At 45.6% G+C, this 26520-nt stretch overlaps 1 protein-coding gene and 1 long non-coding RNA gene across 3 annotated transcripts; one reads left to right on the top strand and one right to left on the bottom strand.

The window, feature by feature from the left end:
* The first annotated feature begins 30 nt into the window (after positions 1-30).
* On the top strand, positions 31-6094 carry SCG2 (secretogranin II). Of its 2 annotated transcripts, none has more exons than XM_055817490.1 (2): positions 31-127; positions 3737-6094. In XM_055817490.1, exon 2 carries the CDS (start codon positions 3751-3753, stop codon positions 5632-5634), a length of 1884 nt encoding a protein of 627 aa, XP_055673465.1. In that variant the 5' UTR covers positions 31-127; positions 3737-3750; the 3' UTR covers positions 5635-6094. The 2 variants fall into 2 exon arrangements, with proteins under 2 accessions (XP_055673465.1, XP_055673466.1); XM_055817491.1 differs by lacking the exon at positions 31-127 and adding an exon at positions 158-176.
* LOC114010725 (uncharacterized) lies at positions 873-26520 on the bottom strand. The gene is made up of 7 exons (XR_003552327.2): positions 25336-26520; positions 25113-25193; positions 20727-20850; positions 18087-18190; positions 6699-7080; positions 2940-3030; positions 873-1279 (listed from the first exon to the last, which is right to left on the bottom strand). It is a non-coding gene; the product is annotated as an uncharacterized LOC114010725 (long non-coding RNA).

Raw genomic sequence — 26520 nt, 5'->3', positions numbered from 1 at the left:
CTCCGCCGCCCGGGCGGGGCGGGGGGCGGGGGAGCGCGGCTGACGTCAGGCGCGGCGAGGGCGGTATAAGCGGGCGCTGTCCGGGTGCTGAAGGCGGCAGCGGCGGCGGCGGGAGCGGCGCGGGCAGGTGGGGGCTGCGCGGGGCTGCGCCGGGCTGCGCGGGGCTGCGCGGGCAGGCAGGGGCTGTGCGGTCAACGCGGTCAGGCAGGGGCTGCGCGGTCGGGCAGGGGCTGCGCCGGGCTGCGCGGTCAGGCAGGGGCTGCGCGGTCGGGCAGGGGGATGCGCGGTCAACGCGGTCAGGCAGGGGCTGCGCGGGCAGGGAGGGGCTGCGCCGGGCTGTGCGGCGCGGCCGGGGTGCGGGTCTGGGGGAGCCCTGCGCTGTCCCCCCTCGGCTGCCCGGCGGGGCTCGGCCGCCAGCCCAGCGGGAGGGGTTCGGTTACACAACGAGTTACGGCGGAAAGTTGTTGGGGCTGTAGCTGATGTTGCAACGAAATACCTGTCTGTGAAGTACAGCCCTGTAACTGTATAGACAGATGTGTGCGTACCGGCACGGCTCCTGGCTGAAGCCGGCAGGTACAGCCCTCCTGCTTGCGGTTGTGTTCAGGCGCGTCAAAATACCGGCTGAGAGGTTCCCTTGGGTGCAAACACCACCTGACTAACTTTCTGGATGTATACGTATAGAACCAACCGTTAGATTCGTTCAGAACTGCTTGGGGGTTAGGGTTCTTTTTTCCCTTCTCCTCACCCCGTTGCTATTTTGTTCATGTTTTGAGTTCCTTGCAAAGGGTTGACCCTTTATATATATATTTATATATATATATATATACACTGCAGTCATATTATTTATTGCAAAAGTAAATGGGAGGAAAAGCATGGAATATATTTCTTTATTTTCATTACGGTAAAACTGCTGTCGGATTCCCCCTCAAACTCTTAGGGCAGGGACTCATCCATAGGAAAGCTTTTGAATTTTCATTGCCAGTTTTCCCTGGAAACATTACATTCACATCAGAGACAACTGCTGAGTGAGACTCAGCGAGCCAATTACTGCTACCATGGAAACATCCCAGAAAGAAGATTTATATTTTTTTTGTCTCTTTTGGGGGGAACTTCTGTCAGGCTGCATTGTCTTTGTGCATGCGAAACTGTGAACTTCATTGCCTCATTTTATAAACAGGAACTTCTACATTTGTTAGCCAAAAGGTGATTTTCCCATTTGTTAGGTGCTAATAGAAGAGAAACCACACTCCCCATCCAGGCTAGCTTCACAGTCGCCCATCTGCAGACAAAACAGCCATTTTAGCATATTGCCCCAGAGGCACAGCGGAGAATGTTTTACTACAGGTCCTAAAGGTAGTCTAAAATGTCCTTTGTTTCCCCCAAAATATGGAAGGAAAGTCTGAAAGACTAGGGAGGAGTCCTCTTACCCTAGATAACACGTTCTGTTTAATGAGAAGATTTTATGACCTGAAATCAAAGCTTTTAAAAGGAATCATTCCCAAACCCATTTGTCAAGGCTTTCAAGTATCATCTACCACTAAAGTAGATGTGAATATTGATCTAGAGACAGATGCACCCAAAATATGTAGAGAGAACCCAATGACCTGTTATCCTTGCAAAGGAAATACCCAGCTGAGCAACATCCTTGTGGAACACAAAACTAAACTTTGCGTGGAGATGTGCATTTTGATTTTAATGGGACGCTGACAGCTCTTACAAAGGCTGTAACAATACAGAATGCAGCGAAGGAGGTTGAGTTCCTGGTCTCTGTGAGTGGGAGGTGCCTGGCAGATAATTATGGAACAACTCTCCCTTCCCCCACCCCTCCGAGAGGACAGTTTCTCATGCACTAATCAAACTAGCTCTGTTAATAACCAGTCTCTCTGCTGGAAAAAGAAAGTCTGAATTTCATTTATTTGCTACAATAAGTAGCAAAGGGCTTTTTTTCCCCCCCATGGAGATATACATTTCTGTATAGGACTGGTGCCTTTTCTGTGACAGAAAATAAAGCGATGCGTTGGCTTTGTTTCAGGGCAAACTCAGATCTGGAGGGTGGGACCTTCTAATCAGCTGTTCCAAACTAATCCTTTGTGAAATCAATGCTCAAACGCATCTGGGCTTGGGTGGTCAGAAATGTTGGGGAAATGGTTTGCTATTACAGCTGTTAGCTTGCCCAGGCATACCGAGGGGGAAAAAAGCAGCCCTCTGAACTGATACTGCTTTAATTATTTAGTTAAGCCACATTATGTTAGGAATGAAAACTAAGCGGAAAAATCTATGAGTGAGCTGAAATGACCGTACCCACCCTCACTTTCTACTTAGAGCAACGTGCAAATAGCGGTATACATAGCTCTTTCAGTCTGTCATGAATTGCCAGCATCTCAATAGGATGCTTTTACCGAGCCAAAACCCAAGGAACCCAAATAGGTCAATTAATCAAAGCAGTTTATATCTTTATCATTTCTTTCTCATTATTGTACTTTATTTGTTAATGTAACTGGATCAGAAAAGAGTCTAATCTGCCTCACGGCGCCAGCGTATCAGTGCCTGAGCATCTCCTAGGAGATGTGCGATGGCAATTTTCCCCTTCACTGGGTGGAGGGTGCTCAGCTCCCCACAAGACTGGGCTTGTGTGGCTTTATACTCACACACAGCAGCGCTGTGATCTTCATTCAGCCACAGGCATATTTTTCCCACTTCTGTTCCAGAACTTATTGTTGGCTACCATAAGCTGGGCAGACAGACTAGGCATGGGCTTCTACTGATCTATTCTAACTGAATTTAGCTCACTTTTGCCAATGGCCACGTTTCTGCCTGTCCTGGGACCTGATTCAATTTCTGCTGAAGTGAACGAATGAATGAAATCATCACTCAGAACCTACCTACTTGAGCTCATTTCCAAGATGGGGTTTAAAGGATTAAATAAAATTATGTTGTACCTTTAGGATAAATTGTAGTTTGTCCTTTATATAGGAGATCATTGCTCTTAGGAAAATGGTTCACTCACAGAAGATCTTAAGTAAAATTCACCTATAATACAAATAATTTATTATTTTTTACAAAACAGCAAAAAAGGAAGTAATAACACTAACAACAGATAAACTTGCAAGTCAATTTATATGCCATGTTCTCCACTTCATAACATTAATTTCATTGCAGTCTAGCATCATTCAGCGGTATCACCCTGGCATGAAAGTAGATGCCCTATGGAATAATCTTACAAAAAAATTTTGTATGCAGTTTTAATATTAATATTTTGAGCCACATTTAAATATATGGATATACTGATTTTACCATTTGAATATATGGATATACTTATTTTACCATTTGGGTCCTTCATTTTCATCATAAAAATGTCATCCAGATTCCTTCATGGGGATTTCATGAGCTATAATGGATTTCTGTTTTATACTTTCCTACTGCCATTGGAAAACTGATGTTCATAAAGTACGTTGAGCATAGAGACAAGCAATTTATAGCATAGGAAACAAATAGTTTCCAGTAAACTGAGGAATCATAGGAACAATTCAGAAAATCTCAAATTTCCACCAAAATACATGGCTTCCATATATGAGTAATATTAGGTTTCCATAACTAATACACAAGTGTAGCACTGGTGGTATGCTTCATGAGGAGTTCCAGTTTAAAATAACAATTGCTATTTTGCTTCTTAGTTTCCTAAGCCTGTCTCCATATGTTAACTGCTTCTTTTTTCTTCTTTCTTCTTTATTTCAAGGAAATATTTTAAACATGGCAGAAACGAAAGCCTTCCAGCTTGGAGCAGCCTACGCTCTCACCTTTTTCTTTGTCCTAATCTGTTGGGTTGATGCAGCTTCCTTCCAGCAGCACCAGCTGCTTCAGAAAGATCCAGACTATGTAATGAAAAACTTACAAAGGTTCCCAAATCCCGATATGATCAAAGCTTTGGAATACATAGAAGATCTTCGCAAGCAAACTAACAAGGGAGAAAGCAGCCCTGATTACAACTCTTATCAAAGTGTCCCGTATCTCCTGCAACAGAAAGAAAGCAAAGATCAGGTTCATCTACCAGATAATTTAAGGGATTCTTTGACTGAAGATGAGTCCCAATGGGTTAAGGTAATGTTGGAAGCTTTGCGGCAAGCTGAGAAAGAGTCAAAAGTTGGCCCAAAGGAGAATAAACCTTATGGTCTGAGTTCGGATAACAACTTTCCAGCTGGAGTAACTGACGATTACGAGGCTTACAAGTGGCCTGAGAGGTGGCAAAAATATCTCAAAATGCCACTTGGGCACTATGAAGACAGCTCAAGAGACAGTCCTTTCAAGCGCACTAATGAAATAGTGGAAGAGCAATACACACCCCAAAGCCTTGCGACACTGGAGTCTGTGTTTCAGGAGCTGGGGAAGATGGCAGGACCTAGCAACCACAAGAAAGAAAGGCTGGATGAAGACCAGAAGTTATATACGGATGATGAAGATGATGTATATAAAGTGAATAACATTGCCTATGAAGATGTGGTTGGAGGAGAAGATTGGAATCCCATAGAGGAAAAAGTGGAAAGTCAAACCCAGGAAGAGATAAAAGATAGCAAAGAGGAAGTTGATAAACATGAAGAGGAGATTGACGACGAAATAAAAAGATCAGGGAAACTCAGCTTCCTTGAGGACGAAATGAGAAGAGAAAATAAAGATCAAATGTCAGAGGATGTTTCAAAGCTAATGAATTACTACCTGAAGAGGCTGATGGACGGTGCTGGGAATAGGAAATTAAGGACTGGTGGGGTACCTGAGGAAAAAAGAGCACCCACATTTTTGGATAAGCAACTCGATCCTCAGTCAATATCTCAGCTGATAGAAATCTCAAGGAATTTACAAATTCCTCCTGAGGATTTGATAGACATGTTGAAAGCTGGCGAAAAAAAGCAGCTTCAGAGTGAAAGGCTGGAAGCTGAGCAGGAAGTAGAATTCCCAGAAGACCTCGATGAGATCGCTGAAACCAATCTAGGACAGAGTGACATATTTAAAAATAACATAAACTCTAAAAATGGGTACATGAAGCAGCCTCTTAATGTTATTCCAGATAATCTACCTGAAGACCTCAATATTGAAGATATCGTCAGTCTTCTGGGAACTGACAACTTAGCTAATCAGAATCCCTCCTACTTACTAAATCGTCTTAATCAAGAAAATGATTTGCCAAGACTGTCTTACATTCCCAGAAGACTGAAAGGACACCTGTTTCCTAAAGCTACATGGATGACCGATTTGGAAAGGCAACAAATAGAGTATGAGAAACTGAACAAGAAGGATGAAGAGCTGGCTGATTACTTGGCAAAGGTGCTGGCAAAATATCCTGAAGTTATCAACATGAACCAGATGAAACGTGTCCCTGTTCCAGCTTCTGAAAGCGACCTGCAGGAAGACGACCAGCTGGAGAAGGCCATCAGAGAGCACCTCAGTCAGCTGGGACCACAGGAGGCTGCGAAGTTGGCTTCGCTCAGCAAAAGGCTTTCCATGACCGGGGAAACTGACGAGACGCAGAACAGGCAGTACCTGGATGAGGATATGCTAGCAAAGGTGCTAGAGTATCTAAAACAAGAGAAATCAGAGCTTGAAAGAGATCACATTACTAAACGGGCAATGGAAAATATGTAATTGTTCCCCAAATATTATTTCTCTTCAATGTGTTGACTTCTATCCCAATTCAGTTGTGATTTATTCCCACTCTCCCACTAAACAACCTATGGTAGACTACTTACCATTGAACAGTCTGCATACCTTTCTCAGAGCTGTTATATTGTTTATTGATATATATGTCATAAATTATGGGGCAAACAACAAATTGCTTCAACTGTTTTAAGAAACAATTTAATGAAATCAAGTTAAACTACAATATGTAAACAAACCACCTTTGCATTGTTAATAAAACATGATAAATGAAGAGTGACAATTATAAGTTGAAATTTTTAAGATTAATTGGATTATTTTGTTACTGTCTGTAGTGTTTTTTGTGGAGTACTGAATAAAGAAATAAAGCATTATATATATAGTTTTATTTACAAGGCTTTTTCTATTCAGTGTTTTATTGTTGATGAATAAATTATTTCTGGACAATAGACTGTGTTCCTTTGTGGCAGTTGATAAAGTCTTACTAATTCGGAACGGAAACATGTATTTTTGCTTCTACAGACAACTCTTCTGGAGTGTATTATTTTACCATAGAATAAGTTGGTCGCATATACTTCTGGGTTTCTGCGCTGTAAGAACACCGACTGGCATCACCTTTAGGGCAGTGTGTACATGAAGAGCTTGCTGAAGTCAACCAGGGAAGTAAATGCATTAACTTTTCCAAAATTAGGCCCCACATAATTAATGATTATGTATCTTTTGGCAGCGGGAGGAAGATAAACGGTCCGTCCAGCTGAGACAGACTCTATGATGAAGCTCTAAAATAATTAAAAATTAAACTTTTGCAGGCGAGCGGCAGCAGCTCTGGGAAGCTGTGCTGGCGCAGCTGGGAAGCACTGCCTCTGGGTGCCTGGGTGCCTGGGCACCTTGCACGGTGCTGCCACAAAGACAGGATGGGCTCCAAGGCCAGGCAAGCACAGAACACATCCTGTGGGGAACATCGCGTTTTTGTCTAATAAAAACATTATTTCCCATTTCATGAAATGACCGGTACATGTATACATAAGTATATATATTATTCACTACATTACCTGGACACTTGAGATGTCTCCTGAGCTCCAGTTAAGACCTGCAGCGGATGTTCTAGAAAAGCTCCGGCTCTTTTACAGAAGGAACGGTGCTTGTATAATATGACTCAAACATGACTTTCACTAGGACAGCTCAGACATAGGTGTTTCCAGGATTATAGTTTAAAAGTGGCTTTCCCTGTAGAATTCTTCAGCTTCGTGGGGTGGGGATGCTTTTCGGTGAGGCAATGTCTAATGAGCCAAGTACAAAGGCTGCAGAAATAAGACTTCATCGTCAGTGTCACCGTTACCCCGAGCAAGCACAGACAATGGGAGTTCTGTCAGAGCTCTTGCTCTGGGCCACAGCAAATCCTTCATTTTCCTCTTGCATGGATGAGTCAAAACACTAAACATGAAACAAAAAATACAAGAGTCAAAATCACTTATGTACATCAGGGAAGGACAAACCTGTTGCCCTTCGAGACGCACTTGGTTGTGACACTGAGAACTTGGAATCACTTCATTTTACTCAAAACAAAACTGTGCTTTAAACAAATAATATTATTTTATCACTTTGATTCTTAATACTGTTATCCTGCTTGATCCTAATACTGCTCGTGCAATCCTCATAGTCCAGAAAAATTTATTTTGGTCAAATCAGTAACATTTCATACTTAAACATGTAATGCATAAAACCGGGGAAGAGTAACAAAACCAAGAGTACTGAGACTTAAATGAATGTTTGCCGTTTTCAATGAACAAGTTTCACAATTTTATATTTCCCTTCTAACAGCATATTTTAACAGGAGACTTGACTTAGTGCCCTTACCCACACACAGAGTGCCAAAGCCTAACGCTGTAGCCTACTTGCTAGACACTGTTTTTTACAGGGCTGTAGATAAATGACTTTTTTTTTTTCTTTTCTTATGAGAGAAAAATAATTAACTCATATAAATATTTTCATAAAAGGAAATAACGGGCAGCACAAGGCTGTGAGACAGCCTGAGATGCCCGGCCGACACAGGCGTTGCTCCGCAGGCGACAGATGCTGGGAGGGGACTCAGCAGCTGGTGCCATAGCGTGGGCTGTGCATGCATCTGGCTCTGCTGGGCGTAGTGAGGGCATCTTCCCACCGCTTCATCTCACATAGCAGGTGAGGAATGGCTTGTCAATCTCTGCAAAATATCTTTCCCAGAAGAAGAGGGTTTTTTTTGGAAAGGCCGGCTGCACAGTTTCAGCTGCTGTCCAGGAACAACAGCCCCTCAGGAGCAACCTGCTGTCCCGTGGCTGAGCTCGGCGAGGGACCGAGGGCTCCATGATGTTGACACAGAAGAACTTTGTTCCTGCAGCCTCCCAGGCCCAGACATCTCATCTCCTGGACATGCTGCAACCTGCGTGCTGCGGCGTGGGGCTGCCACTGTGGAGCAGGAGGAGGTTGTGCAGGACCTCGGTCACTCACACCTTCGATTACTCACAACTTCAATGGAGGCGTATAGTGGTTCCAAACACTATCATGATACCAGACTAAATCAAAATACCTTTGGCAGGCCTTGGGCAAAGCTCACCAAAGATAACAAACCTCCCCGGCCCTTGCACAGGCCCTGAACAGCACATTTCTCCTGCTCAGACAGCGCAGGACGAGCAGGACACCAAGGCGGCTCTGAAGGGGTTTTCCCGTGTTTCCCTCTTGCAGCAGCAGCCTTAAAGCACATGGGCGTCTGTGTGCCCTCTGCCCCAGCTCTGGGCAGAGAGTAAAGTCACCCATCAAAGCTAACACCTTGCACCGCTTGTGCCACCACACAGCCATGGTACAGTGCACGTTGCTGGTTTTGTCCTCATGGCTAAAACAGATGAGTTTAATTTTCACTGTGAAAAACATAAGATTGCATATTTTTTTCCTGTTTTGCTGCCCTCCTTTCTTTCAATGGTGTCACACCAACCTGGTGAAGTTCCCACTGACTGGAAAAGTGGAAACATAGCCCCTGTTTTTAGAAAGGGAAAAGAGGAAGACCCAGTGAACTACAGGCTGGTCATTCTCACCTCTGTGCCCAGCAAGGTCATAGAGCAGATGTTCCTGGAGACTATGCTGAGGCACATGGTGACAGCCAACATGGCTTGCTAAGGGCAAATTGTGCCTAACAAATTCGGTGGCCTTCTATGACAGGGTTACAGAGTTGGTGGATGAAGGAAAAGAAACTGACATCATCTACCTGGACTTGTGCGATGCCCTTGACACTGTCCTGCATGACATCCTTGTCTCTATAATTGGAGAGACATGCATTTGATGGATGGACCACCCAGTGGATAAGGAATCGGCTGGATGGTCACACTCAAAGAGCTGCAGTCAATGGCTCGATGTCCAAGTAGAGACCAAGCGGTGTTTCTCAGGGGTCAGTATGGGGACCGGCACCATTTAACATCTTTGTCAGCAACGTGGACACCAGGATTGAGTGCACCCTCAGCAAGTTTGCAGGCTTGAGAGCTGGGCCTGTACAAACCTCAATGTTCAACAAGGCCAAGTGCAAGGTCCTGCACACGGGTCGGGGCAATCCCAAGCACAGACACAGGCTGGGCAGAGAATGGACTGAGAGCAGCCCTGAGGAGAAAGACTTGGGGGTGTTGGCTGACGAGAAGCTCAGCATGACCCAGCAATGGGCACCTGCAGCCCACAAAGCCAACCGTATCCTGGGCCGCATCACGAGAAGCGTGGCCAGCAGGTCGAGGGAGGGGATTCTCCCCCTCTGCTCTGCTCTCGTGAGACCCCCTGCAGTGCTGCCTTCAGCTCTGGGCCCCCCAACGTAACAAGGACATGGGCCTGTTGGAGCAAGTCCAGAGGAGGCCACGAAGATGGTCAGAGGCTGGAGCACCTCTCCTAGGAAGACAGGCTGAGAGAGTCGGGGCTGTTCAGCCTGGAGAAGAGAAGGCTCCGGGGAGACCTTATGGCAGCCTCCCAGTGCCTAAAGGGGCCCGCAGGAAAGCTGGGGAGGGACTTCTGACAAGGGCATGGAGTGACGGGACAGGGGGAATGGCTGGAGGCTGGAAGAGGGCAGATTTAGATCAGATATTAGGGAGAAATTCTTTCCTGTGAGGGTGGTGAGACACTGGCCCAGGCTGCCCAGAGCAGCTGTGGGTGCCCCATCCCTGGCAGTGCCCAAGGCCAGGCTGGACGGGGCTGGGAGCAACCTGGTCTGGTGGGAGGTGTCCCTGCCCATGGCAGGGGGGCTGGGAATGGATGATCTTGAAGGTCCCTGCCAACCCAAACCATTCTATGAATCTACCTCTTTAGCTGATCTCATTCTTTCCTAAAGGAATGATTCCAGCAAAGGGACAGAGGTTCACAGGTCCCTGTTTCAGCTATTATTCCTTGAACATATGCCAGGCAATAAAATATCTAATCTACAAGGCATACAGAGGACCTAGAAGAGATGCCCCACAAAAGAAACGTGGTGAAGCGTGGTAGTTTTAAATTTCTCAGCTTCATTTCCCTTCTGCCACAGCCCACAGCACTCCCTTCCCCCGGGCCACCCCGGCTCCCATGTTGACTAACGCCCTGGGAAACTTCATGGTATAAACGCTGCCTGCAGACTCTTACCCAAGGACAGCTCAATGAAAGGCGTGGATACCAGAATGAATTTGCATCTGAGGAACAAGAGGTACAAATTTACCCATAAAAGGACAGATTCTTTCAGAGACCGCGTAGAAGAAGAAATAAGCCTTGGAAAATCCAAACCTTGGCATGAGTAGCTACATCACTTTTTAGAAGACCATCTCACTTACAGGGCGTGCAAGCCATTAGGGACTTTGTTGGTTTTGGTTCATCTTCATAAATAAGAAAAGGGTTTTGGAGCTTGAAATAACAGATTTGCATGTTGTATAACGGAACTACGTGGAAGTTTCAAGCTGATTTCAAGCTAAAAAGTGACATCAATACCCTTTCTTCTTCTAGTCACAGAAAGCAGACAGCTAACCTCCCTGTGAAGTGCCTTATTTCTAACAAATGAATCTTCAATCCCGTTTTGAAATGAAATGAGCAAATATTAAACAGCAGCCCCTTGGCGGCTATAGCTGCCTCTTGCTATGTAACCAAAGCTCCTGCAGAAGAGCAGATAGTTATATCTGAACATGCAAGACAGCATTATCAAAATTTACATAGTTACACGAGATCTGCTCCATTAAAGCACTCCAGAGCAGCCCCCTGGCAGAGAGGCTGTGTGGTGCTTAATTGTTCTTAACAGCCACAGCCACTTCTGCTTTCATTTGTGTTTTGTTTTCCTTATGAGTGTAGTGGGACAAACAGTCATGATGTTAATAATACAAACAGAATACATAATCTGTAACAGATACACTATCAAGCTTATTATTATAATTATATACAAAATAAAGTGGCCACCCTGCAATTTTTACTCAGGCAAAGTAAGGAGCAGATTTTTAATTCCTCTTTTGTGCTACGATCTGACAGCATCCCAGATGCAGCTGGCTTGTTCTCTCTGTTTATCAGTGGCTTTCGTCCAGCAAAAAAAAAAAATGTTTCTGCTCCTCTTAAAACCTACAGTAAGCTTGACTGCATCCTCATATTTCAGGTCCTCCCCAACAAGCATATTGAACAGGAATTCTGCATTTGGTCTGAATATAACAAGTTGCTGAACACCTTCCTCAAAACCCAAAGGATTTTGGTTTTCTACATATACCAGAATTCATTGTGTTGGCAACCATGAGTTAATATCTTTTTGGTTTTGCATTAATTCACATGCTACTGCAAGTGTTTTGTTTACATCTGCATCTTGATGGCTCCATTATTTTATCAGCTGGGGTTCTTAAATGAGAACATTTTTTGATTCAAAAATTAATGTAAGCACATTACCTCATCTGAAAAAATCTGATTGTTGCAATTGTTTTTTTTCTAATAGGGTACTTCCACATTGCAGTGGAAGGGGTTTGAGTCACATGCAATATGACAGTCACTAGTATTTCTCAAAGCACTTTACAAGATACCTTGCTTTGCAGACAAAGCGACATAAGCCATCTATAATTTTCTCAGCACGGCAAAGGGCAAGCCGAGACTGGAACCTGGGCGACCTGAGCCATGCATTGCCTCACAGCCTTATTCTGCTATTCTTGCTGTTGCTAGCTAACGAGAAGACTTGTGGCTCAAACCTGCTTCTCCAAGCAAACCTTACCCAGACCAATCTTCCATTAATTAAGGTCAAATATAGCATTGTGGGAGTGGAGGACTTCTGTGGACAAGAGTCGTGTGCAGTGATGACTGCCATGTGGGAACGGCATTCCCTGGGGCATACTTTACCTCCCCCCAAGGCACACAACACCAATCAGTGGGTATTTACCACATGATGCATAAATCTGTACAGACACAGCTGGATTCCAGCTGCACTTTGCATTTGTTCAGCCACCCAGTTGCCTCCAGAGAGGTTTATCTGAGCTGCAAGCAACTCCCGTTAGCAGCAGCAGGCAGGTGCACAGCCTCTAGTGCATAAAAAGTGGAAAGGAGAAGCCTTGAATCAGAGCTGATTATCTGAAGGGCTACGTTATTCCTGACTTTTGGATCATTCAAAAACATTTGAGATTGTTAATAATTCATTTGCAGATGTTGCAGAGCTCTAAATGTGGCTGATTAAATGCATTTGACATTTCTCTTGAGAGAGGCTGTTATTCCAGGAAACCACTCAGTATCTGCAAATGTCTTGGAATTAGCGTACTCAAAATTACAGATTCACTTACAATGTTTTCCCCCAGAAAGGAAACAAAAGTGACCTCTGATTCCAAGTGTAACATACACTGGTGAATAACTATAGGACAATTATTTTACATTCAGTAGATCTGCTATGTAATGACTAGCAGTCCAACGCAGAGAGCTCTGCCTTCCTCTGCTAAGACAAAAACCTGCAGACAATGAGCCGTGCAGGTCCTACGTGCCTGGGGGAGGAGAGAGAGAAAATGGTTGTTTGGCAGCTCCCCAGCTCCTACAATTGCTGCTCCTTGATATGCTTCCCAAAAACCTTCCTGGCATCTGCCTAAAAATAGGGCCCCTGGCTTTACCCTGGCAGAAAAGCCAGCCTCTCGTGGGGCGGCTCGGTGGGAGTACTGCAGAGCAGCCAAGACCTCTGGGCTGGATAAGCAGGGTACAGGGCAGGGTCTAAAAGAAATAATGAGATTTATACCACCTTTGTGGCTGCCTGATTATGTCACCAGATCTGAGTACACCAGAGTTGTTTGGCTTCATATGTAAACCAGAGTAAACCTCTCCTGGTGTAGCTGTGGGGTGCAGTCTGTGCCACCCCATTTAAATGTTTAAATGAGAACTAAGCCTTTGCCCAACACTGAGCATGTATTTTTCAAGCGGGTGACCCACATCAGGACAGTTGTCCTACTACTCTGCTTACTGCAGTCAGCACCACTGGGGCATCTCATCTACTGGAGATGGTGGGATCCATCCCTGCCAGAACTTTGCTCAGGGTCACCTTGGTAGAGCCTTTTTTGGGTTATTTTCCTCTTGCCTTAAGCTCGTGCCAACACACAGAAGAGGAGGCACACTGTGCATGTCTTGAGATTTCCACGTAAAACACACGGTCATTCTTTACTGTCTATCAAAATTCTTTCCAAAACCATACTTCCTTTAAGTGGAACTTTTTTTCCAGCTCGAATTTTAGATTCCATTTAGATTCACGTTGTAAATCTGTTGCCCCTAAGCACAAAAAGAAACCTCTCAGTCCTACTTCCCTGTCTCCTCTTTGACTTAAGAGGTGTCAAACTGTTTGGATGAGATGCAACATAAAATTTCTGCAAGGACCACATTTTCCACCATGGCTGTGTGTTTTGCCACCTGCTAAATAAATGTCAAAGCAGAGCAACAAACCACTTAGACACTACCAGTACTTGTACTCCCATATTAAGTATGTAAAAGCCAGGCCAGGAACGCTATGTACAGACACAGAAAAGATAAAAATAAAGATAAATCATTAAATGGGATAAACCCAGCATTCCTTGCTTGTCATTCATGTGGCATAACAAGAGGAGGTGCATCAAATCACTGCAAATAAGTTTTGGGATGCAAATGTAATCTGACAGGAAAACTGTTTCCCACAAGGTTAAATTTACTCAGATCCAAACACAATCAATTGATTTTCTTCTTACAAACACAAGTGCAACAAGGTAGAAACTTTGCATGAGTGACTAGCACACTGAAGGAGACCTAAGAAAAAAAATAAACCTGAAAATGTTATTCTGTATGTAAGTCTGAAACCACCACCACATTCCTATTCCACCAGTTAATTTAGACAGCAGAAATGTTGTTACTGAACAAACTCACAGGTCCTTTAGTTCCACCCGTAGCCCTGGCCTTTGCTCTCCTAGAAACAATAGTCAGGTTGAACTTTGTTTACATGTATTTTTGGCTTTCTAATTTCAATTTAAAAACCACCAGCCCCCCTGGCTTTCTCCTCACCAGAGTGCATGGGCTGAAGCTGGTGCCACCACAGTCACACAAACCTTTAGGGATGGCTGGGGCACAGCGGCTGCTTTAATACCACAAGGTTGTCTTCTGCAGTCCTGAGCCTCCCCCTCACAACAAAGGAGTTGTTTCATCCAAAGGATCTTTAACTGCTGGGAAGAGCTCATGGATATTTCTATTCTAGAAAAAAAATACTGTTGAAAATGCCACAACTATGAACAACAACAACAAAAAAGAATTGAAAGGCAATTTATCAAATCCTCAAACTTTGTAATGTCTTTCTTACTTGTTGGAAAAAATACAGGTTTTGTTTTAGTTTTACACTGTTTCTCCTCTGCCCCTTCCAGAGTCAGCACATCGTGCTTTGCTGATCCTATGCAAGAATTCAAAGCCACCAGCTGCTTCCCGATCTCGCAACACCTTTTACATTAGTCTTATTTATATCTGACACAACGCAGGTGAATCTAACAACTCCACATAATTCTGTACTGTATAGAGCTATTTGTTCCTATGCCGGTAATTTTTCTGATATCCCATATAATGAGGCCATATTTAAGCTGAAGCTCCTCCCCAACACAACCAAGATGCAGGAGAAGAAACTGCGAACCCAGCCTCCACTGCTGATGGACCAATGTTCCATGCAGCCTTTGCAGCCCCATCTCCCCCTCCCTAACGTGGGAATAATCAGGGACACCCGTGTAAATACATTGAGACATGCTGACAAACGCATAGCTAACTCATATAGTTCACTATGTAATTAAAACCCCCACTTTGCATAGGGAGCCACAGAGCAAGTCTGATTTTCTTCAGCATTGCTTTGGCCATGAAGTTCCTTTAAGGTGAGTGTAATATGCCCTCTGCGGAGCCGATTGCTGCTTCACGCATAGATGGCCACATCACACTCCAAATCTCTAGGCTCCAAACTAAGATGCTATTTATAGATTCCCCCTTAGCCCTCCCGCCTGCCTTCCAAACAGGCTGAAGTATCACCTCTGAAACACAAAACTCTGTTCAAGCACAGAGATGAGAACAGAGGGGATGCCAAGTAGCCTGGACATTAAAAATATGCTAAGATAAATTGTTGCAGGCAGATCAGGTCCCTGAGGAACACTATTTTGACAACCTTCCAAGAAAATTCTGAAGTGCAGTCAATATAATCAATACTATGCTCAAACACCTCTTCCCATCCATCCGATCTATGAGTAGACTGCCAGAAAATTGGATTAGCTTTATTTCATTAACCCTGCTAAAGGCAACATTTACATTTTTAACTCAATACTGGTTGCTCTCCGAAATGCTCTCCAAAGCCAGGTGATGAATGAGCCTGGGGAGGCCTCCCATCCCTATCACTTGGCTACCACCACCTGCCACAGGGAAGATAAATAGTAATAGTAATAGCATGGCCGTGTCGCGGACCGATGGACTTGCCTAGGGGAAACAGGACCGGCGACTGCCTGCAGCCCAGCGGAGCGCCGAGGAGCCCGGCTCCCTTGCACAGCCTTAGGCTTCAGGGAGCCTTCCATCTCTGAGCTGGCACCTTGGTGGTGACTTTCCTGGCTAACTCATTCGTTAACCGAGTTGTGTCATTTCCTTTTCTTCCATTTACTATCCTCCTGGCTAAGCTCAGTACATGACTCAGTAAGCCTGGCTTAATCATCTTCATTTTAAATTCTGAGTCTATTTCATTGCTGATGAAGCTCTTGCTGACCACCTCCTACAGATACAAATATCCAGAATGGAAAAAAAACTGGCATTTCGCCTTTGGATCATGGATATTTTTTAAAATTAACTCCTACGCTACAGCACCTTTCCAAAAAAGTAGCAAAAAGCAGCAGCAGACTGTCTTATAAATATATAAAGGACATGACCTTTCAAAAATACATACTTTACATATCAATCTGTGAAGACAGGGTAGAATTTAGTTGTCCTATGCCAAGAGTGTTGGCATATTTGCCTTCTTCCTAAGGAAATGACTTTGCCTTGTAACTCACCTTTTATAGTGCACACTTTTCTGCCTGTGTAATTCATTACCCAGTACTCGAACTCCTCAATACTCTAATGCCAATGTCCTTAGGAAATGAATGTTTTAATAGTCTTCTTGATGAACACATGTTTTGTGGCACCTGGAAATAGATGTACCATATTTCTAGGCTAGATGCATATTTTACCTATTGAGTTGTATATTTCAGTAGCTGTGGCTTTCTTCCTATGCATTGAGATGGAAAAATAATTTACACAGTCATTTGCTTGACAAGATATGATTATTTGTCCTCCTACATATCCTATGAGTACAAAGTTGGATTTATAGCTTCCTCTTTTACTTTACATCTTTCAAAAGCCAAGTAACGGGGAATGCATTGCTGTAGCAATTCTTGGGTGAGCACAGGAACTGTAATATGCGTGTGTGTATAAAAAAAAAATATATATATATATATACACACACCCCTTATAACAAAGGCTATTGGGATATACAAAACAGCAGGTGATTTAGTTAAGGTGCTGCTACAGACAGGGAAAAAAAGGTGGAAGGTGAGCAAGCAAGTCCCTGCTCAGCATTCACAGGTTCGGAATGAGGTGTGGGGGGACCTGTTCTGCCACCAGATGTGACTTGGGCAGCAGATGGGTCTTCAGCTTGACTTTCTCACCAGGAAGGCACCACCTCTGGCTAATCAGTGCTTCCAATACTTATGCAGGTTTCTGGTAAAAGAAACCATAGCTAGGAATATTATTCTCCCAAAAATATTATGAACTTTGGAGCTGTGAAATAATTGGGCCGCCTGAAACTGGGCATCTACATGAAAACAACTCATCTTTCAAAGCTGCTGTGCCTCAGCAAATCTAAGAAAACGCTGAAAACACCAGTCTTTGTTTTTCCTTATAAATAGAGACATTGCATACTGGGGCAACTTACTGCAGCTCTGCTGACTTCATCGAGCACAGAGGATTTGGCCATCTTGACAAATATTTACACAGAGTTAGAATATCCTACAGGTCTATTCATGTTTCAGAGTGTGACAAATGCACGTGCACCCAGCATCTCTGGTGAGCACCCGTCCCTGCCCAGGACAGCTTGCCGCCTCCCCTCATCCCGCCAACAGCAGGCAGCAATGACTGACATGGCATGGGGACACGGCTGCGACAGGACCACCTTCCCTGACCCAAGAAAGAGGAGATCCTAAGGGGAAAACAGCTGAAGTCTCCATGAAAACATCAGACGTAGCACAGTTTCACTAGGAACACGCTTGCACGCCTCCTTGAAACCCATTCATGTCCTCCACTGTGTTCATACACCTTGTGTAAACAGGTAGGGCCCAACTCTCCTGTCTGGTAGACCTGTGCCATTCCCACTGAAGCCTGTGGGAGCTGGTCTTTCTCAGAACAAGCCTGGGATCCTGATTCGGGAATCTCACCTGGGAGTGCGGCGAGGTGGGGAGCACTCCCAGGGGACCGGAGCTGCTGCCCCAGCCCTCCCCTGCCACGGGTCACTGCCTTCAGGCTGGCTCTGCAAGTTGCCTTTCTTCATCAGCCTGATTAGTTTCATGATTACCCAAGTCTGGGGAAAACAGAAGGTAAGTGGCTGGGGCCACAGAAGGACAGATTTGCTTATAGGTCATCCACGTTACATTTTCTCCGATGCCTATATGAATCAAAACACAAACAAAGACTCTCCAACTGACAAAACCCCAAACCCTTCATTTCACACAACACAAATTTTTACACAGATCTTGAAGCTGTTTTTAAAGCTCTTCTATAAAAATGAAGTACAAGCTGAAGGTAAGAACCATATCAAGATGAAATGGACTATATTCTCTTGAAAATTCCCTCTCTGTTTAGCTTCTGAGGGTTTTTTTCTTTTTCAGGAATCTGCAGAATGCTTTGCTCTAATAGGACTTTCCTTTTTTCAGCAAAAATAATATCTTGTTTCAAGAAAAGAAAAGATCACCCACCTCTTTTAACCTAGGAAGCAGAAAATAGGATCCTCTTCCCAGATGTTTCTGTGGCCGACAGCATCTGTAACAGGCTTCCTGCTTTCCTTCTTCCAAGAGAATTACTGAAGAATTAAATATCATATAAACATGGTGAGACACAGCCCTACACAAAACATTCTACATCAAAAATAAAGTATCTTCCCCTGCTGGAAAGTATTGTGATTCCAGAAAAGTCCAACAGGGATCATTAATGATTACAGCATATAGCAGCCATAGTTCTGTTCCCCAGAACAAGCCAGTTCACTTTCTTCACCTGTGATTCGAAATTTGCTGTCATTTTCAATTTTGTGATGCTGGGAGAGCAGTTCAGCTGACTTGTAAAGCTCATTTCAAGAATACAGTTCGATCTAGCAAGTAATTTGCAGAGACCATCCCCCTGATTGCAGTATGTTTTCCTGGCCATTGCAGAAAGCACAAAGGGACGAGGAAGGCAGAGGCATTAGCGACCCCACATAATCCGCTCTAACACAGAATGAGATTGTAAGTGGATATATTGAAGTGCTGAAATGCCAATTAGCTACTTTAATGTATATTATTCTTTTATTTATAGGGTGGTTCTTCTTTAGGCCTGAAATTGCTGTCGCTCTGATGCTAGCACCGAGTCATGAGAGAAATGACTCACAGAGCCAGATTACTGCGTCTGCAAAGGATGGCGTGTTCTGGAGACTAACCTGATGCTACAGCGCTTGCAGGAGATCTATACATACGTGTGTGTATCTGTCAGGTGAAGCAATTCCCAAGGGACTTTTTGGTGAAGCATCTCCAACATGCTCACAGGGCTTGAGAGCCACTCATACCAGCAGCTACAGCTTTGGGTAAGCATCCCTCCCCTTCTCTGCTCTTCCCGGCAAGTGCCGGAGGCCCCTTTCGGTGAGTTCACCCTTTCCCAGGCACTTCAGCAGCTCCTCCAAGCCCCGGGTGAATCCCATCTCAGTGGGGTGGGCAACACAGCAGTTTGGTGGGGGAAATGCCGTCTGGAAAGCTTATCCATCTGGTCCTGCTCTATCAGACTGTTCCAGTCACTGGTGCTTATGTTTCTTGCCTACCTTTAAAAAGCCAAGTCTATAATTTAGCAAACATGACCCAGCAAAGAGTAAACAGGCCGTGTTATCTTTAAAGAGAAGTAGCTGGAGGCTTTCCAGAAAAATCTGGAGCTTTTTGCTCTGTTGTTTTCTTCATGACACCCCAGCTGAAACCAAACCCACAGGGTCAGCTTCATGCATGGCCACACGAGCTTTCCCAGCCATGCTCCCCATGGCCCTGAGGAACACAAGCTTTTCTCACCTGTGACTCAGCACCCCGAAGTGCTGCTCTCCCCCTTTCTTCATGGGCTTCCCATGCATCCCACCAGCACCAGCCACAACACCCCCCCTATCTGGCTCCGCTGGCAAGTAGAAAACGGCATCTGGGAGTCTGTGGGCTACTGCAGAGGATACATGTCAGTCCAGGAGAGAAAGAGGTCCATTGCTGACCAGCCTGACCAGAAAGTGCTGCAGTCCATGCTGACGTCAGAAAATGGCTAAGAGACCGCAGACTGAGTAAGAGGTGATGGTATGCACCATGCACACAGGCAGAAACAGGCTGATCAGTTCTTGGCTGAGATCATATAACACAATAAATACAAAAATAGGATCATAACTGCATCAGACTTCGTTTTTTCAGTTCAGGTTCCAGGGGTGGAAATACTAAAAGTACTATGGTCAATTCGTTACCAAATGTTTTTGCAATATCTAAAGCAACTTCACATGTCCATAAGACAGCTCACAAGTCCTTTTCTGGATGGGGTTCAGAGTATTTGCTGTTACTGGGAAAATACTTTGATTTAATTACGTTCTTTTTTCATCTTTTGCAGAGCTGTAGCAGAGTCCATTATCACTTGCCTAGCTGTACTCTGCTAATAGATGTCTACAGAGAAATTTATGGTGAAAACCTGCTTGCACTGAGCTCAGTGGGACTCCACCACTGTCAGTATCTCCCGGACTTTCCTGGTCTTTAGTGACAATGCCTGTGAAATAGGTCCTGTCCCTAAGGCAACACTCTAAAGCTCCCTCCTGTTTCTAATCCTGTTCCTAAGCTTTTAAATCTTATGTTAAAATCTGCCTTAACTGGGCATTACTTCCAAACCCTTGGATCTAGAAAAGAATTTGCTGTGTTCCTACATTTAAAATAGAAAAATTGCTCAAGATTTTGGTACAAACAACGTAGCTGTATCAGGACACTTACAGCTACCAAGTGGGAGTTGATGTGATGACACAGACAGTTCCAGGACTGGCTCCTGGGAAGCTCTCTGCACGTAGGTAGGGAGGTACAGCTAAAGGAGGATCATTGGAAAGCAACAGAACTAAAGGGCACCCAGCATATGTGCTCACCTCCAGAGACTCCAGGCAGTCATTACCTTCTCTTGATGTTTTCCAGCATGTGCAAAGAGGCAGGCTGGTGCTGTACCAGTCCTGATGAGATACTGGCTCCTGTTGGCAGCAACACCTGCCTCTGCACCATTAGTCACTCACATGGGCATGTGCAGAATGACTCTGGGAACTTAGGAGAGATGGCAGTATAAACTGTTCTTCAATTTCCAATTTTGTTATCATTGTTCACCTGGTTTGCTTGCTTGTCTCATGTCTCCGAGGCCTGATCTCGAGAGCAATTTTTCTGCTGGGTGATTTCTTTCTGCAGAACCATTTGCCTTTCTCAGGCTGATTGTGTGCGTGGAAATGAAATTCTGTTGAAACAAATTCATTAAAAGAAGATTAGTAAGATTAGTTGAACTATAACTGGTTTGTGCCTTCCTTGCTGAATGCAAAGAATTGTGCTATATAAACAACAGAGCCCAGGGCCAGCCCTTTTCTGGAAGCGTCTGACATTGCTCCATCTATTCTGGCTCTATCCGAGCTATCTACCAGAAAAGGGATGATACCTTCTGCAAGTTCCTGTTGCTATACATTCACACACGTGCAGGAAAAAAGGACTTTTGTGGCAAGAGAGAAATTTCAAATTTATACAGGGCAGCACTGCTTTGTTTCAGGAAGGGGGGCTCAGGGTGACCGCTCTCATCAGCACAGCATGCCAGGCAAAGGGGAGCTTCATTTCTAATGCGCTGAAGCTGTGCAACCACCAGCGATTGTTCTGTGCCGATAATGGAAAGACAGAGGCATTTCTAGCTTCCCTCCCCTAAGACTGCCAAAGCTGGCTTCCAGGAGTGCCTTAGCTACTCACAGCCGCTCTCTGAATTGCTCCGGCAATGGGTTTCCCACCCCAGGGCTCTCTCAGAGCTTCTGGGGCTGCCTGTGGTACTCAGCCATGCATGAGCGCTGTGACCTGTGTCTTCTCATCCACACACAAACCCATTAGCTGGAGCACTGAGTACCCTAACAGGAACCGAGCATTTTCCCTGACACCAGAGCATCAGCTCGGCTCTGGGCTGGGCAGAGGGAGGGCAAGTTCTAGCAGTGCTTTAAAACAAAGGCAGGAAAAAAGGGCTTATCACACCCGTGCTGCCCCACACATCCCCTCCTCTCCAGCCTATGTCATGGGCTGCTCCTGCTCTGCCCAGCCAGCCTCACTGCCACAGTGCTCTCTGCCACCTTCTTGTCCCTGGCAGGAGGAGGAATGGCAGCAGATTCCCAAGCTCAGCACCAGAAGAAGGAAACAGAGGGTGTCTGGGGACTGGAAGAGGCCAGGCCTAACCAGGAGCTATGGATCACACAGGAAAAAAAATCCTCCCAACTGAATCGTGCTTACCTCAGCTGCACTGGAAACCGCTACTGCGTGGTTGATGCTAAACAGGGTTTAGCTCTTTATAGAAATAGCTGTGATCTTCCCCCCCTTGGATTTTCTGCTGCCTGCTTTTGTTTCCAGCTCAGGGGAGGGGGGAGGGGGGGAAAGGCAAACAAGACAACAGCAAAGAAAGAACAAAACCAAAGCACAGCAGGTCAGGAAGAGCAGAGAGAAGGCAGATCAGGAGCTCCTGTCCTTGCCATCCCAGAGCACACAAGCAATCAACAACATTAAAAGCAGCAAACACAGAACTGGGGCAAGGAAGAGCTGTTTCAAGGAACATGTAATTAGATGAAGGAACACAGCGCTGCGGATGGACATTCAGGGCGAGGACATAGCAAAATTTGAACAATTATCTGTATAACAAGAATAACAGAGTTTTAATAGTTAATGACCTTGTGCATGTGGAAATGATGTAACATGGCATGTTCCCCGGTTAAAGCCATTCAGGATTAGGAGAAACCCTATTAGAGACGCAGACCAGCCCTAACAGCCAACAGCAAGGTTCCCCAGGCCTGCCTGGGAGGTGCTTGGAGCTCCAGGTTTGCTGAAGTGCCATTTGACAAGATGGACCATGGGCCCGCTTTGCCGTAGCCTCCCATTGCCCTATTCATCGTTATGTTCCCGTTATACCTACGGTGCATTGGGACGAGCACAACAGTGGCCACAAACCCACCCAGCCCCACCGCTCGCCTGCCTGGCCGCACACCGGTGCCTCTGGCTGCCACCAGTGCCTGGCTGCACCCACCTTTGGGAGGGAGAACAAATCGCGGATATGAAAACACTTAGGAGAGTATTTAGCAAATAGATTTCATTACAGTATATGCAAACTCCATTTGCAGCTTGAGCACACAAGAGTATTTATGAGAGGAATTTGCTGCTGGAGATAATGAGCCAGTTTTCACCAAAGTGTAAATCTGCCGGCTGCTTGTCGAGGCTCGCAGACTGTCAGAGCACAGATCATAGCTACTGAGTGCTCTACTAATAGCGTAAACAGTGATGACATTTAGAGTATTGTTTAACTGAGGGAGGAGATTTAAGTCACTTCTACAGTAATATCTAACCGGGAGTAAACCTCTACAGATCATAGATCACAACTCTGGCAGCAGTCTGTAATGTCTTTAAGCTACATCTTTAAATTATGAATAATGCTTATTAAAAAATCATAACTCTTAGTTGTGGCAAGCATCTCTGGGTAAGATGTCAGAATGATTAGAGCCCAGATCATGAATGCAGTGTCTGTCCTCATCCCATGGAACAGTTTGTAGGATGGACACACCCATTATAATAGTTTACTGCACCTCTTAAAACCAACATGCTGCAAAGTGCTTCCCGCCAATGATCTTTCCACTTAGGAATTGAGTTAAGCCCCTCCAAGTCTACAGCTGAGCAGGTGAGAACATGAGAAATGAGAAGGATGCATATTTTAAGGGAGTCCTTTGTAACTTTGAGAAAATTGTTTCCTCTAGGCAAAGATTTGCTTATCTTATAGCAAGGTAATTCATTTTCAGACAATGTGAGATAAACATAACATCTCCTTTCTGTCCCCACAGCCAAGAGAAAGTCCTCCATCTGTGCCTCTGAAACCAGGGTCATATCTGCGTGTTTATTTCTGCAGCAGTGCAAGAACTGTGAGAAAGAAAACCTCTGAGCAGCACCAGGTTATGTGAAAATTTACTAGAAGCCAGTGAGTTTCACTTTAAAATTAAAGTTAGTTTAGCCTTCAAATTAAAGTGCAAACAACTCCCACGTTGCTAAAGTCAACCTGAGAGTTGTGGCACGTGTATCCCTAAACTTCAGTGAGAGCAGGAACACGGTGCATCCTTTTGTACAAGCTTGCACTGGTCCAGCCCGTCTCCCCTGTGAGGCCAGGGCAGCACAGGAGAGAGCGAGCAGAAGGCTGGTCGGATGGAGAGGCTTCCCTAGTAAAGCAGTATTACTGAAGAGTTTGTGAGGGCTGAGCTGGGTCCACAGAACGGTGGTGGGACCACTGGGGTGAGGGACTGGAGGGGTTTGGGTTTCTGAACTCAAACGTGCCATCCAGCACTGTGGGGCAGGGACACTGGCATGGTGGGGAAGAACCAAGGGCTTGACCACAGGGATATTTCTTCTCACAGAGTGTGTGGGACTTGCAGGCTGCAGTGATGGCGGGGAGAAGCACGGTGGCTCTGCTTGGCCCTGGCCGGGGAGGGGCTGGAGAGCAGGCACAGTGGCAGTGCCAGTATTTCTCTCATCACGCACACCAAAAATAGCACCCAGATTTACTGCAGGCTTTTTCTCCAACCACTTCTCTTCTAATCAGCTGCACAAGGGTCAGCCACCATCCGTGCACCACAGAGCAAGACAGAAATGCTGAACAAAACTGCCAGGTCACTTATTTAAGCTCAAGAGTTTAGTCTTCTGCCTCCCTGAGGGAGGAGCGGGACAACCTGTGGCCAGGTTAACACCGTAAGTGAATTAGCAGCACCATCCATAGGCTTGTAGAAGGAAAGAAAATCACCCAAGCAGCACCACATGAGGAGAGGAACTCCTGGCAGCTTAGCTCAAGCTTTCTGAAAGAGCAGCAGGCTGCAGGCAAGCAGAGCAGTCACAGAAAGCGGCAGGTATCATTTGCTAATGCATTTTGCCCCCCTGACAAATATAAAGCTTGTTAAAGGTGGAAGACCAACAGTGCTGAGAAATACGGGAAGAAGGGAAACTGGCAGCAGCAGCATGAGATTTCATATACCTCTGTCTAGAAGCTTTCCTCAATCTCAGAAATCCCACTCCAGCAAGAAGCTGTGATAGCCCCCTTATATGGGGTTAGCTCCTGCTTGCAAGGGCTGCCTAGCTGCGTGAAAGCCTGTTTCTAAAGCCCTTTTCCACACATAACAATGTTTAGTAAACAGCCATTCTGTTGGACCTTGATCCAGCGCACTGGTGCTGGTTGGGCAGACTACGCTCGCTGTGGCCTGAGGTCTCGCACAATGGCACCTGTAGCACTGGGGGATCCCTCCTGCACCGAGCCTGGTCCTCTGGTGTCCCAGGCAGCCACTTTGTATAACCCCATTCATCAAATAAGCAACCACCAGGTCCTTACAGTGAACCACAAATGCAGTAGGCAGGTCCATCTGAGGATGGACCACAACACTCCTCCAAAGTGAGACCAAACCCCACATGAACATCATGCCCGCCATCTAGAAGGACATGTGTCCTTTTCTCTCTTACCTTTTCCCACCAGGGACGCACCACTGCCGACAGAACGTGGTTTCATGTGCAGGAGCTCTGTGCCTCCCAAATTACCTCGACCTGGAACAAAGGTGAAATGCTTTCTTGAGAAGAAGTACTGGGTGTTCCGCCCTGTGCAGGTGTGGGAGAGTCAGTCTTCTGTGGAGTGCTCCAAACACCAGACTGGCATGTCCAAAGGCATCACTGGTGGTACCACCCATACCTTGGAGCACTGGGTATGAGATGCAAATGCCTCTGGGTTTCTGCAGCACACACAGAAAATAGACCAGCAGCACTGTGGGACCATTCCAGGCTGCTGAGGAAGGTGCTCCATGGGTCTTGGGTATTGGTAAGCCTCAGGGATGCCAGGATTTTTGGATGTCTCATGTGTGTAGTCACAGTCCCAGCCTGACTAGTGTATTTTTCCTGAGGGTATGGAAGTCATGTTTACCTCCCCACTCTCTGCTCCAGCTGATGAGGAAATGCCTAGAAGACAGCAAGAGTTTTTGGGGTGTGACAGAAGTTTGCAGCTCATCAACCTATGAGAGCACACCTATAACACGAGTATTTCTCAACCAACATTTAATAGGTTGCATTTACCACAAACTACTAACGTTAAAACAAGACAAACTGGTAAACACACCAGCTGCACCTCCCACTCTGCACAGCATCCGAGATGGCCAGTCTTCCTTTCTAGCAGCTTATTTCCCCTGAAGAAGCCAGCTGCCGACAAATGTCAGGCTCATCTGTTTTGAACATTAACTCTCTAATTCTCACTTTCTTGGTGGGCCTTTGCCATAGAAACCTTCCTTAGCAACAGGGAGGCAGAGCAGCAGCATCTCCAGCCAGAGGCATTAATGAGACAGCCTGGGTCCCTCTGCATGGCGCATCACCTCGCGTCCTGCCTCCCCAGCTTACCTTTTCCAGCAGGGCATAACTAATAGGTGAGAATTTCCAGCAGAATCGGGGTGTGGGGCAGGAGGGAAACAGCTGTGTGGGAACACCGTTTGGGGCCACTTTGAAGTCAGCCTTTGACAAAGCGCTCATGGTGTGGTTTATGACCCAGCTCGCCTGAGGGAATTTCTTGCATCTGTACCGCCCCAGAATGCCAAGGGTGATTTCTAATGTCTGTGGCCACGGGCACAGTGGGTGCCAAGAAGAGCCAAGAGGAAAGTGGGGAGGGGATGAGATTTGGAGCATCTCAACTCAGGCTCAGAAGCCACTCTCCCTAAGTGAGAGAGAAATAAGTAGAATGGCTCAGGACACTGAAAACAGCCTGGTGAGCTTTGTGGGAAAGGAATACCCTGACCACAGCCCCGTCCTGTGCCATCTTCTGTGATGCTCACTGGCCAGCAGGCAGTGGGCACAAGTGTATCTAAGACTAGGGGTAGCACGGCTGTCAGATTGA

The sequence above is a fragment of the Falco peregrinus genome, chromosome 12, assembly GCF_023634155.1.
Source record: "Falco peregrinus isolate bFalPer1 chromosome 12, bFalPer1.pri, whole genome shotgun sequence".
Taxonomy (NCBI): Eukaryota; Metazoa; Chordata; class Aves; order Falconiformes; family Falconidae; genus Falco; species Falco peregrinus.
This window is presented reverse-complemented; position numbering and strand designations above follow the sequence as displayed.

Coding starts and splice junctions, on each gene's coding strand:
- SCG2 (XM_055817490.1), top strand. CDS start 3,751: ATGGCAGAAACGAAAGCCTTCCAGCTTGGAGCAGCCTACGCTCTCACC.